This window comes from Salmo salar, chromosome ssa16 (genome assembly GCF_905237065.1).
Source record: "Salmo salar chromosome ssa16, Ssal_v3.1, whole genome shotgun sequence".
NCBI lineage: Eukaryota > Metazoa > Chordata > Actinopteri > Salmoniformes > Salmonidae > Salmo > Salmo salar.
The window spans coordinates 66,661,198-66,673,259 of record NC_059457.1 but is presented as its reverse complement, the minus strand read 5'-3'; the positions used below and the strand labels follow the sequence as shown (position 1 = coordinate 66,673,259).

The 12,062-nt window shown below is 42.6% G+C and overlaps 1 protein-coding gene across 1 annotated transcript; it reads right to left on the bottom strand.

Moving 5' to 3' along the window:
• Positions 1-2,912: 2,912 nt before the first annotated feature.
• Positions 2,913-5,697, bottom strand: pnpla4 (patatin-like phospholipase domain containing 4). Its single transcript, XM_014150228.2, has 7 exons — positions 5,552-5,697; positions 5,033-5,220; positions 4,810-4,904; positions 3,951-4,086; positions 3,623-3,688; positions 3,349-3,501; positions 2,913-3,166 (listed from the first exon to the last, which is right to left on the bottom strand). The coding sequence occupies exons 2-7, from the start codon at positions 5,216-5,218 to the stop codon at positions 3,035-3,037; spliced, it is 768 nt and encodes a 255-aa protein (XP_014005703.1). The 5' UTR covers positions 5,219-5,220; positions 5,552-5,697; the 3' UTR covers positions 2,913-3,034.
• Positions 5,698-12,062: the final 6,365 nt, after the last annotated feature.

Genomic DNA, 12,062 nt, shown 5'->3' with positions numbered 1-12,062 from the left:
CACTGCGGGGAGGGTAACGTAGGAACCCAGAACCAATCTTTTAGTATGTATGTAAACAAAATCTGAGAGACAAATGGCAGGTGAAATACCCCAATTTTAACTGGACTTGTTGGTAGAACTAACCTGGATCTACTTTACGTGTGTGTGTGACCTCACTGGGTGATCCGTAATAACAGACTTTTTAGTATTTGTCCTCTCAGGAACACCTCCAGTAAAATATACCGTAAATTGTGTCACCTACGCTTGCTCCCTGAGGGGTTTATGCAGATGCTGCTATTTGGACTAAAATGCCATTTTAAAGCACTTTGTGACAAATGTATTTGTAAAAAAAAAAAAAGAAAGAAAGAAAAAAGCGCAATATGAATCAAATGTGATTGTTGAGGCCAGCAACTCAGTGCACTGATTAGCGCAAGGTCCAACTCAAGTTGGAGAATTTCTAGTTTTATTCTCCGGGGTGCTACAATAACCCTGTGTTACCCTTGTAGGTTACCGATGATCATTTAATCACTGTTCATCATTTAGACACTACAGGGTCTCTGTAAAAGGCATCTGCACATCCAAGAAACAATCAAACTGAGTGGACATCCGACATGAAAACACCAGGGGTGGTTCTGGGGGGGGGGTGCCCCGTGACAACAATTTTGGACCCCCTTGCAGCCCCCCCTAAATTAGGAGTATGAAATAATTTTTACATAACTAATTTTTGCTATCGTTCTTTTTTTACATCCGTTATTAGACAGTGGCAACGATGATGATTATGAACATGGTCTTTTGCCTGCTAATGCCTGCAATGCAGTGAAGAAAACGATATGACGACAATAACGTCTAATGTAACTGGCCCCTCTAACACTACATCTGGCCCCAGCTTGCCCCCCCCCTCGTTGAAATGGTCTAGAACCGCCACTGGGAAAGACATGGCTGTATTAACAAATAGAGCTGTATTAAGATGTTCAGTAGAGCTGCCCTGTCTAATGCCAGCAGTCAGTACAGAGTCAGCCAGAGTCCCTGAGTCACACACGGCTCATCCCCTTGTGGTCACAGCCAGCAGCAAATCTTCATCACCCAGACTGGCTTTAAGCTTAGCTCTTCATTTGATCTCAGATTTCAGTGACGTTTAGTTCATGTGTCTCAGTCTCCGTTTAACTCTATATCCAGCATTCTATTTGTCACCAACTACCATTAGCAAATCTCTGCATATTAAGGAGTGCTCTCTCCCGTTTAGTCATTTATATGATGGATGCTGAATTCTGATTTATTTTTGCGCATTCCCACACACCCACACATGTTATTACCATGTGTTCATTTGTTTCAACACATTTTTCTAAATGTAAATGATTAATGGTCTAATTTGGGTGGGGTACCAGCTACAACAGCACTACTGATGCTACCAATAACTACCAGCACCAATTACAGAACGACTGCCACTATCACTAGAACTGTGATTGATATTCTACTTGACTGATATTCTGACATTGTGTATAAATCTAATTATTTTCCTCCATCCATGGCCCTGTAATCACAGTGGCTGATCATTATTGGATCCATCCACAACAGAGTTTGGCAGTGATAGAAGCCAGCTGTTTATCTCGTCTTTGACTTGGGCCTGCGTCCCAAATGGCACCCTATTCCCTACATTGTGCACCACTTTTGACCAGTGGCCAGGGCTCTGGTCAAAAGTGGTGCACTATTTAGAGTGCCATTTGGGACGCAGCCCCGTGTGTCGGCTTGGCCACTGGTCCGTCACATCCAGTCCAGCCTCTCTGCACCCGGACGCCAGAGAAGTGGAGCGCAGCAGAGTTTTCCTCAGAGAGAGGAGAAAACCTAAACAATATTAAACCATATGCCAGGGAATCTATGTCCCCAGGTGTTAATTACAACCGTGGACAAAAATTCGGCTCATTATTAGCAACAGCAGGGAGGCTGGATAGCGGTAGGAAAACACCATGGTTACTTCACTTTAGTGTGTGGATGGTAAATCCTGTTTACTTACAGGACTGTATGGCCTAGTTGGTGATGTACAATTCATTGAAACACTGATTGTGACATAACAGATATTTTTATGATTGCACAAAAATGTTTACATAGTCATTATGTGGTTTCTGATCAAGCTAAATCTCAGCTTTAGTGTACAGATCAGCTCTTTGCCCTCATGCTGATGAGTGTACAGTGCTAAACGTTATTTATTTCAATTCATCCAAGTCTTTTTGGACAATTATGCTTTTATCAGTTACATTTGCTAAGTAGTTATGATAATTCAGCCTCGTCGTGTTAATAGATGCAGATATGGTACTTTGATGTTTTGGGGTTAGACTATTTCAGCAATTGCTACTGGATTTGAAGACCGTGAGTCATTTAAACAGAGCACATTTTGCCTTGGTTTCTATCCAGGCATGAAGAAGAAGTATCCTCAGAAGATCCGGAGGGAGGTGTGTGTAGTGAGTGTGTGTGAGTTCAACCACCGGGAAAAAAAATGATCTCTTGAACACAGTGCACGTCAATACCCGAGGACCGGAGGAAGTTAAATGGTTCCTCAGGTGGAGAGAAGAACGTGCTGAGTTCAAACAACCATTTCTATGGTAACATCAAAGGGGTACTCCATTCTTGTCCTGGAGGAGCTGAAGGACCTCCGCTAGGTTAGCGTGACGCCACTGCCCGTTATATTATGTACTTCCGTGAAGTGCTCTACTGATTTCCCCACCGCCTGCCACTACTGGCTCAGGGGTAATGGATCGCTGCTGGAAATTGATGGTGAGGCGTGTTCAAAGACTGATTTTCACCTAGTTACCTCACATGAGAGATATAGTTACATGCAGTTGGCTGATATTCCAACGTCTCCTCAGATTATAGAGTAGCTATTACTGTTGATTTTATGGGCTACAGTGGATTTTCAAAGAGCAAATTATACATTTTACTTAAATGATTGTATTTTCTTTATTTTACACACTTTAAAATCGAAAATAAATAATGTGATTCCACCATATTTAAAAGTAAAAACACTATAATAAAAATAAAAATACTCAATTGAAATACAACACTACTGGATCCAGTTTTCATTCTTCAGAAACCTCACTGCATCGTCATGACCCTCTTTACAATACTGGTTCATCCTTTCCTCTAATGGAGGGAATAAGGACTGGTTTAACCTGATGATGTTCTCCTTGGAAAACTGAGGGATAAAAACAGCACAAAACATCAACATCTACAAAATCGAACCAATTTAAATACTGCAAAAGAACTGTCCAGGCAAAATGATGTGCAAAACCATACAATGAATGCAATACACACTTGTTGAAGATGTGTACTGTCTGTATCCCTGTGAACATGTAATCAAACAGTGATTATACTCACCATTACGTCCATGTTGGCCAGTTTGAGGTGGAGGTTCATGAGCCCTCTGTGTTTTGGGCAGATGTCTTGGGGACCTGCGAAGGGGGAGACTGTGATAGTACGTCCCTCTGGCAGGATGGGGAGACTATCCGTGAATCCCCCATCAATCCATTTCTGAAGGATATGTGTTACAGTTAGTTTATAGATTTTCAGTTATAAACAAACAAAAAGTAACAATAAGCTCTTAATGGATAACATCCATTGGTTGAGTTTGAGATGCAGTTAAAGTTATTACCTGTCCTTGCCATTCCACCGGTTTGATTCCAGCATAGACAGGCACAAAACTACTGGCCAAGAGTGCCTTAAATTAAAAGAGGCAAAAGAATTAGCTCAGACCTAATCCTAAAATGTGTAGTGAAAGAAATTTGTAAATGTTCCTTGACCCACACATATTGTTAGATATGCATTGCTCTGTCACTTGACTGGCTAAAACACAGAACTGACCCAACAATGCAGTGTATCAGGGGGAAAACAATGGCCATGCTCCTCAAACATTTACGACAACATTATGTGTTAAAGCCAAGGTACAGTAATATAATCTGCTCAGGCTTGTGGCAGGCTACCTTTATGAGGTCCTCCCTGGAGGCAAAGCTGGACACGATGGTGTTCTTGCCACTTTTTGAATGTGTTATAGAGATGTGAAGGCGATTGCCTGCTTTACTGTGGGCATCGCCAGGCAGAAACTCTTCGATGCCCTCCCTGGGGAGAACAAAGGGACAGATGCTTTTTTGTCATGTTTTTAATAATGAATTTAACAACACTGTACGGCTCTATAATAAAACATGCACTTATTACACGATCTGTTGGCTGTGTAATGCGTGCCCTTAATGAAGATACAAATGCAACCATTGTTCAGTTCTATAGCCTTAGATTGAATTTACTCCCACACATGAATAGCTCCATTTATTATAAAGGTGTTACAAATGAAAAAAGATTGACATACCCAGTTATCTAGACGTGGCTTTAACGCATAGAAATACACAGTGTACAAAACATAAAGAGCACTTATTCCCATTCAACCCAACCAACTGGCTCTCTGTGTTTCTGCCTGTCTAACTATGTGCGCATATGCATCTGAATATGACTGTTCTATACACTGAGTATACAACACATTAAGAACACCTGCTCTTTCCATGACATAAGACTGACCAGGTGAACCCAGGTGAAAGCTATGATCCCTTATTGATGTCACTTATTAAATCCACTTCAATCAGTGTAGATGAAGGGGAGGAGACCGGATAAAGATGGATTTTTTTCACCTAAAGGACATCAAGCCAACTTGACACAACTGTGAGAAGCACTACGTAGTCAACATGGGCTATGCTTTCGACAACTTGTAGAGGGGGGTGCAACTCAATATTATGGTGTTCCTAATCTTGGTATATTCAGTGTATAGCTCTCTCAGAGTTAGTAAGTGACTACCTGAGTGTAAGCATGAAGTTATATCCAGGAGTCACAGCTCCAAGCCTCTGGCTTCTGACATCTTTCGCAAATCTGAAGGTAAATTCTTTGACACTCTATTGGAAAAAGACCAAATGTATCAAACCAGCAGTAGGCCTAAACACAACAAAAATGTACAAGGAATAGAAGAAAGAAGAATAGCATGATGATGATGATGATGATGATGAAGACCTTACTATCTTACCTCTAGTTTGTCTGGAGCAGTGACCATCACTGCAGCCACCAGAGCTCCAGCAGATGCCCCGGCACATGCCCTGAGAGAGCTCACCAGCTTGCCTCCATGTCTCAGGATGGCTCCACATGCGCCCAGTTGGTAGATACCCAGGAATCCACACGCAGCAAAAGAAAGGTTCACCACTGGCACTGTCATCTCTATAAAGAGAACATAGATAGCATTATTCATTGAATAAACTATGAGGTTAATTGACCAACATAGTTACTGTAACTTCACCAGTGAAATATCGTGTAAAAGCCTAATCAAATCCACATTAGCACAGTGGAATTTTGTAGCTTGATAACTGCATGTGGCAGTCAGCACTAGTAAATCTGATGTAGGCTAGGCTAAACAACATACCTAGTAGGCTTATTCACTCATTACAGAGGCAGTCGAACTAATACTTTAAACTACAACAAGTCCCTGCTCGTTAATAACAAATGTAGCGTTCAAGGTTTATCTACACACACATAAAAAAAGCTTCCTTACCGTATATGGTGGCATTGCGGTTTTAGAAACAATTGTAGTAAACTAAAACTGCTTGTTCTGCACTGCTTTGCAAATATTGATGACAATGTAAATAAGTGCTGGATCGGTGCTTTACTTCCGGGGTTTCCGCGGTGTTTCAAAATAAAAGACTACAACGATTTACAAAACTATCCTTTGAAATACGGTGATATTGACTAAACCTGTAAGAAAACATTGGGATACATGGTCTGGTTTGTGTTCGTGAAATAATACGTGAAATGTCTACTGAACAAATTATACTTTGACATCTATAGCAGCAGCTGAGCTATAATAATGCATATTTTTCGAAGATGTCCCAGTATCTTCCAGCGCATGTGTTCCGGCTTCAGTCAAACACGCTGCGGTCTTGGGCCCGTTGCGAGCCACGCATTTACACTTTATGGCTTTAAAAAGTGAAACACTCTTAAAACTCTAGCCCTACAGTGGACAAGTCATAATACCCATAAAACCGAGAAAAAACAGATTTTTCCCATAGGGGATTTTAGAAACACTTCAAACAAGGTATGTGTTCATGTAGGATTTCCCTGACGTGACGTTTTGATAACTCTGTAAAACTCTCTCTGATAAGGTGACTTTTATCAATATATTCGGCTCAATTTACTCTCAGACTCGAAAATGCTATTAGCATCAAAGTAGACATGCAAGACTACAAATCCCTCCAAGCTCCTGCACATCCGGCACATGCATTTCAGTGGAGGCTGCTGAGGGGAGGACGGCTCATAATAATGGCCGGAACGGAGCAAATGGAATGGGCAGTGGCAGACCATGTGTTTGATGTATTTGATACCATTCCACTAATTATGCTCCAGCCATTACCACGAGCCCTTCCTCCCAAATTAAAGTTGCACCAACCTCATGTGACACATTTGGTCTTGTGTCTTGTACAGAATACTATCCTAGTAGCAGTCAGATATTTACAATGTGCCATGAAAACTAGGCAATTTTTTTCCTACCTGTCCAGTTATACTCGGGATCTCAGAGAATCCTTCGACATCATTCTGTCTCAGTTGCAGCATTCAAATTGTGGTCATCGTGTGTCTGTGAATCACAGCATTTCCACAGGTTGAGCCATACACAATAAAACTTAAAGGATTAACTCCACCCCAAAACTAAACTCAGCAAAAAAAGAAACGCCCCTTTTTTCAGGACCCTGTCTTTCAAAGATAATTCATAATAATCCAAATAACTTCACAGATCTTCATTGTAAAGGATTTAAACACTGTTTCCCATGCTTGTTCAATGAACCATGAACAATTAATGAACATGCACCTGTGGAACGGTTGTTAAGACACTTATAGCTTACAGACGGTAGGCAATTAAGGTCACAGTTATGAAAACTTAGGACACTAAAGAAGTCTTTCTACTGACTCTGAAAAACACCAAAAGAAATATGCCCAGGGTCCCTGGTCATCTGCATGAACGTGCCTTAGGCATTCTGCAAGGAGGCAAGAGGACTGCAGATGTGGCCAGGGCAATAAATTGCAATTTCCGTACTGTGAGATGCTTAAGACAGCGCTACAGGGAGACAGGACGGACAGCTGATCGTCCTCGCAGTGGCAGACCACGTGTAACAACACCTGCACAGGATCGGTACATCCGAACATCACAACTGGGGAACAGGTACAGGATGGCAACAACAACTGCCCGAGTTACACCAGGAACGCACAATCCCTCCATCAGTGCTCAGACTGTTCCCAATAGGCTGAGAGAGGCTGGACTGAGGGCTTGTAGGCCTGTTGTAAGGCAGGTCCTCACCAGACATCACCGGCGACAACGTCGCCTATGGGCACAAACCCACCGTCGCTGGACCAGACAGGACTGGCAAAAAGTGCTCTTCACTGACGAGTTACGGTTTTGTCTCACCAGGGCTGATGGTTGGATTCACGTTTATCGTCGAAGGAATGAGCGTTACACCGAGGCCTGTACTCTGGAGCGGGATCGATTTGGAGGTGGAGGGCCCGTCATGTCTGGGGCGGTGTCACAGCATCATTGGACCAAGCTTGTTGTCATTACAGTCAATCCTCCTCCCTCATGTGGTACCCTTCCTGCAGGCTCATCCTGACATGACCCTCCAGCATGACAATGCCACCAGCCATACTCCTCGTTCTGTGCATGATTTTCTGAAAGACAGGAATGTCAGTGTTCTGCCATGGCCAGCGAAGAGTCCGGATCTCAATCCCATTGAGCACGTCTGGGACCTGTCGGAGGACCTGGGACCTGTCGGAGGGTGAATCCCCCCCAGAAATGTCCGGGAACTTGCAGGTGCCTTGGTGGAAGAGTGAGATAACCTCACAACAAGAACTGGCAAATCTGGTGCAGTCCATGTGGAGGAGATGCACTGCAGTACTTAATGCAGCTGGTGACCACACCAGATACTGACTGTTACTTTTGATTTTGACCCCCCCTTTGTTCAGAGACACATTATTCCCTTTCTGTTAGTCACATGTCTGTGGAACTTGTTCAGTTCATGTCTCAGTTGTTGAATCTTGTCATGTTCATACAAATGTTTACACATGTTAAGTTTGATGAAAATAAACGCAGTTGACAGTGAGAGGACGTTTCTTTTTTTGCTGAGTTTATATTTTGGTATTTGTTTCATTAGCCCATTGTTGACATAGTCCCAAAATGTTTTGCTTGTCAGCAGTCACATTTTCAAGATATGTAACTTTCAAAATACATAAATCATTCCTGTAGGATGCATTTTGCATCATATGATACTGCGTTTTTAATGTACAGTATGTTCATATGGTATCTGGTTGACTAACAAAATCAATGGTGGCCTCCTGGAGGTCAGGGCCCCCCCAAAATGTTTAGGGGGGTCCCCTGGAGGTGCCCTTCGTGCCCGGTCAGTAATTCAGCAATGATTACTACAAGGTTTAGAAAGCTGGTTTACCTACCAAACTAATTTACCTACCAATCTATAAAATGGTAGCTGAAATTGGCCAATTGAGTGACTGTCAGTGACTGACATAATAAGAGGAAAACTTCTGATGCAGTATACATTTTTCCCCCGAAATTGCAACATTGTGTATTCTAATATTCTAAATCGCAACAGTAAGTTGAGACCCCAACTGAGTTCCCACATTTAAAAAAATTATTAATAATATATATATGTCTAATGGTAAGTCCGCCACTGACTGGAGGAACTCTCTTTGCTGGATGTGGGTTCGGGTCATGTGTGTCAGTCGCTGAGAGTGAGGGGGGCAGACAGGCTGAGGGAGACCTAGTCCTCTTTGTATTATTGGACTGACTGACCCAACTATACCGAAAACAAATATAAATGCAACATGCAACAATTTCTAAGATTTTACTGAGTTACAGTTCATATATAGAAATCAGTTAATTGAAATAAATTCAGTAGGCCCTAATCTATGGATTTCACATGACTGGGCAGGAGTGCAGCCATGGGTGGGCCTGGGTGGGCAGCCATGGGTGGGGATGTAAACAGGGATGTAAACAAAGTTGTGCACAACATTTGAGAGAAATAATAAAGTGTAACCAACACTTTACATGTTGCATTTATATTTTTGTTCAGTATACTGTATATTATACACACTCTCACTAATTGTAATGATAAGCCTCCAAACCCTTAGAGATGAACACCTGTGTTATTATTCTTCTTCAGCCATGGCTCTTCTCTCTGCTGTGACAAGTCATTTTGATTTATAAAGAATGAAGCCAGTGTCCCCCATTTAGATGAATGGGGCATGTGTGGTTTAATTGTTGTGGCCTGACTAGATTGCAGTTTGATGGCTCAACATCCTAAACGTGCCAGACAGGATCCTGGAGAAGGAGAACACATTGGACCGATTAATCGTCTGTCTTGTCTGCTGCCCTGCCAATGATTCCCATGTGTGGAGCCTCCTGCAAGGTAAGGTAGTAGGATGGAGGACTCTGTTGGGACTGAGTTAAAACAGCACAGGGGACCACATGAAGACTATTGTCCTCTGAAATTACAAAAATGTATGTTTTAATTATTTCAGATTAATTGCATATTTTCTGTCTGAAGCAGAAAATTATTTCAATTAGTTATTTTAATAATGTCTACATCCTAATTTACAGCAGTATTTTCAACCAGTTAATGAATTCTAATAGAGAGCCCAGTTTATCCCCCCTAAGGGTCCATCCACGCACATAACCTTATCATGTTGTGACTTTAATAATAAACTTGTTGTGTATATACGCTTATATTATTAGCTTGAGCTAGATAGCCTCTGTCTGTATCTCTCTACGCTTTAAGCACGGTCCCCAGAGTTCAATTCTTCCTTTGCAACCACTTCAAACAGTCAGCACTTATTTCCCAAGGCCCCAGAATACCAGAACAATAGGAATTCTCCCTAGTCTCACACATACACCTCCTTACTGGCTTGTCAGCACAAATTCCCTGCTCCTTTAGTCTTGCTTATGGTTATATATAATGTGCATTAGGTGGGTTACGCTCTCTAGAGAAAAACATTGGCTCTATCGTGTCGTTCAGAAGTAGGTGTGTGTGTGTGTGTGTGTGTGTGTGTGTGTGTGTGTGTGTGTGTGTGTGTGTGTGTGTGTGTGTGTGTGTGTGTGTGTGTGTGTGTGTGTGTGTGTGTGTGTGTGTGTGATGGACTGTTTAAATAATGAAGTGGAGATAATGTATTAGTGGTGGGTGAAATGTGGAGATGTCGGTAATAACACGAGTGAGGCGGGTAAACATTTCTCTTCATGGCTTAAACACAGAAGAGACAGAATCAGGTCTGACTGACTCAATAGCACCACCATGTCTTTGAAAGCCCAACCAATGTTGTTGAGTCTCATTAAATCAATACTCCAAGACACACTCTCCTTATGAGACTACATGCAACTTTAAAAAAAGACCCTTATTCCATACGGCCCACTGTATGATCTTAAGGTAGATGTTAGCAGCCTGGTACCAATAACTGCCCATGGCAATGTACAATATGATAACTCTTGATTACATGGAGATTCAATGAGACCAATATAGCTATGAGTGTAAATTGCATCAAATCTGAATCATATGAACCCCTCAAGCATTATAGCCTCTGTGTACCCACTTACAACACATCATAAGAAGTTCTAATGTAAGAGTAAGAAAGTGAAAAAACCTCAAGTTCCTCGGTGTACCCATCACTGATAATCTGAAGTGGTCCACCCACACAGACAGTGTGGTGAAGAAGGCGCAACAGCGCCTTTTTAACCTCAGGAGACTGAAGAAATTTGACTTGGCCCCTAAGACCCTCACAAAATTGAGGGCATCCTGTCTTGCTGTATCACCGCCTGGTACGGCAACTGCACCGCCCCGCAACCGCATGGCTCTCCAGAGGGTGGTGCGGTCTGCCCAATGCATCACCGGGGGCACACTGCCTGCCCTCCAGTACACCTACAGCACCTGATGTCACAAGGAGGCCAAAAAGATCATCAAGGACATTAACCGCCCGAGCCACGGCCTGTTCATCCCGCTATCATCCAGAGCACAAGGTCGGTACAGGTGCATCAAAGCTGCGACTGAGAGACTGAAAAACAGCTTCTATCTCAAGGTCATCACAGTATTTTAGTCAATGCCACTCCGACATTGCTCGTCCTAATATTTATATATTTCTTAATTACATTCTTTTACTTTTAGATTTGTGTGTATTGTTGTGAATTGTTAGATACCATTGTACTGTTGGAGCTAGGAACACAAGCATTTCGCTACACCCGCAATAACATCTACTAAATATGTGTATGTGACCAATAAAATGTGATTTGATTTGAGATGGTGCAATTGTGGTATTCATTTTTCCTCCCATGTCTCATCACCCCCTACAGTAAAATTATTGCAATATCTTTCTCAAGGACAAAACGAGCGAAATTAAGTAGTCCAATTTCAGATATAAAGCTTATGGAACGAGGACATAATTATAATTAAGACAAGAAACTACTCGACAAAAGAATTATGTGGAGGAAAGAAAAGCTGTAAGAGCATCCTCTTCCTCTGTCCTGTGAAATGGAATGATGGCTGAATGGTGCTGAGACTGAAACCAGGACTTTGTCCCAAATGGCACCCTATTGTCTAGATGGCGCTCTGCTTTTGACCAAGCCCAATAGGGCTCTGTTCAAAAGTTGTGTACTACATAGGGGATAGGTTGCCATTAGGACGCAATCCAGAGGTAATTCGAGTTCTCAGGGCTAGTGCTTACCGATAAAGCCAGGAGCTTTTTGTTTGGTGTGAGGGAGGCAGTAGGGAGGGATAGATGGAGGGAAAGAGGGAGGGAGAGAGGGAAGCAGTAGAGAGGGATAGATGGAGGGAGGGAGGGAGGGAGAGAGGGAGGCAGTAGGGAGGGATAGATGGAGGGAAAGAGCGAGGGAGAGAGGGAGGCAGTAGGGAGTGATAGATGGAGGGAAAGAGGGAGGGAGAGAAGGAGGCATTAGGGAGGGATAGATGGAGGGAAAGAGGGAGGGAGAGAGGGAGGCAGTTGGGAGGGATAGATGGCGGGAAAGA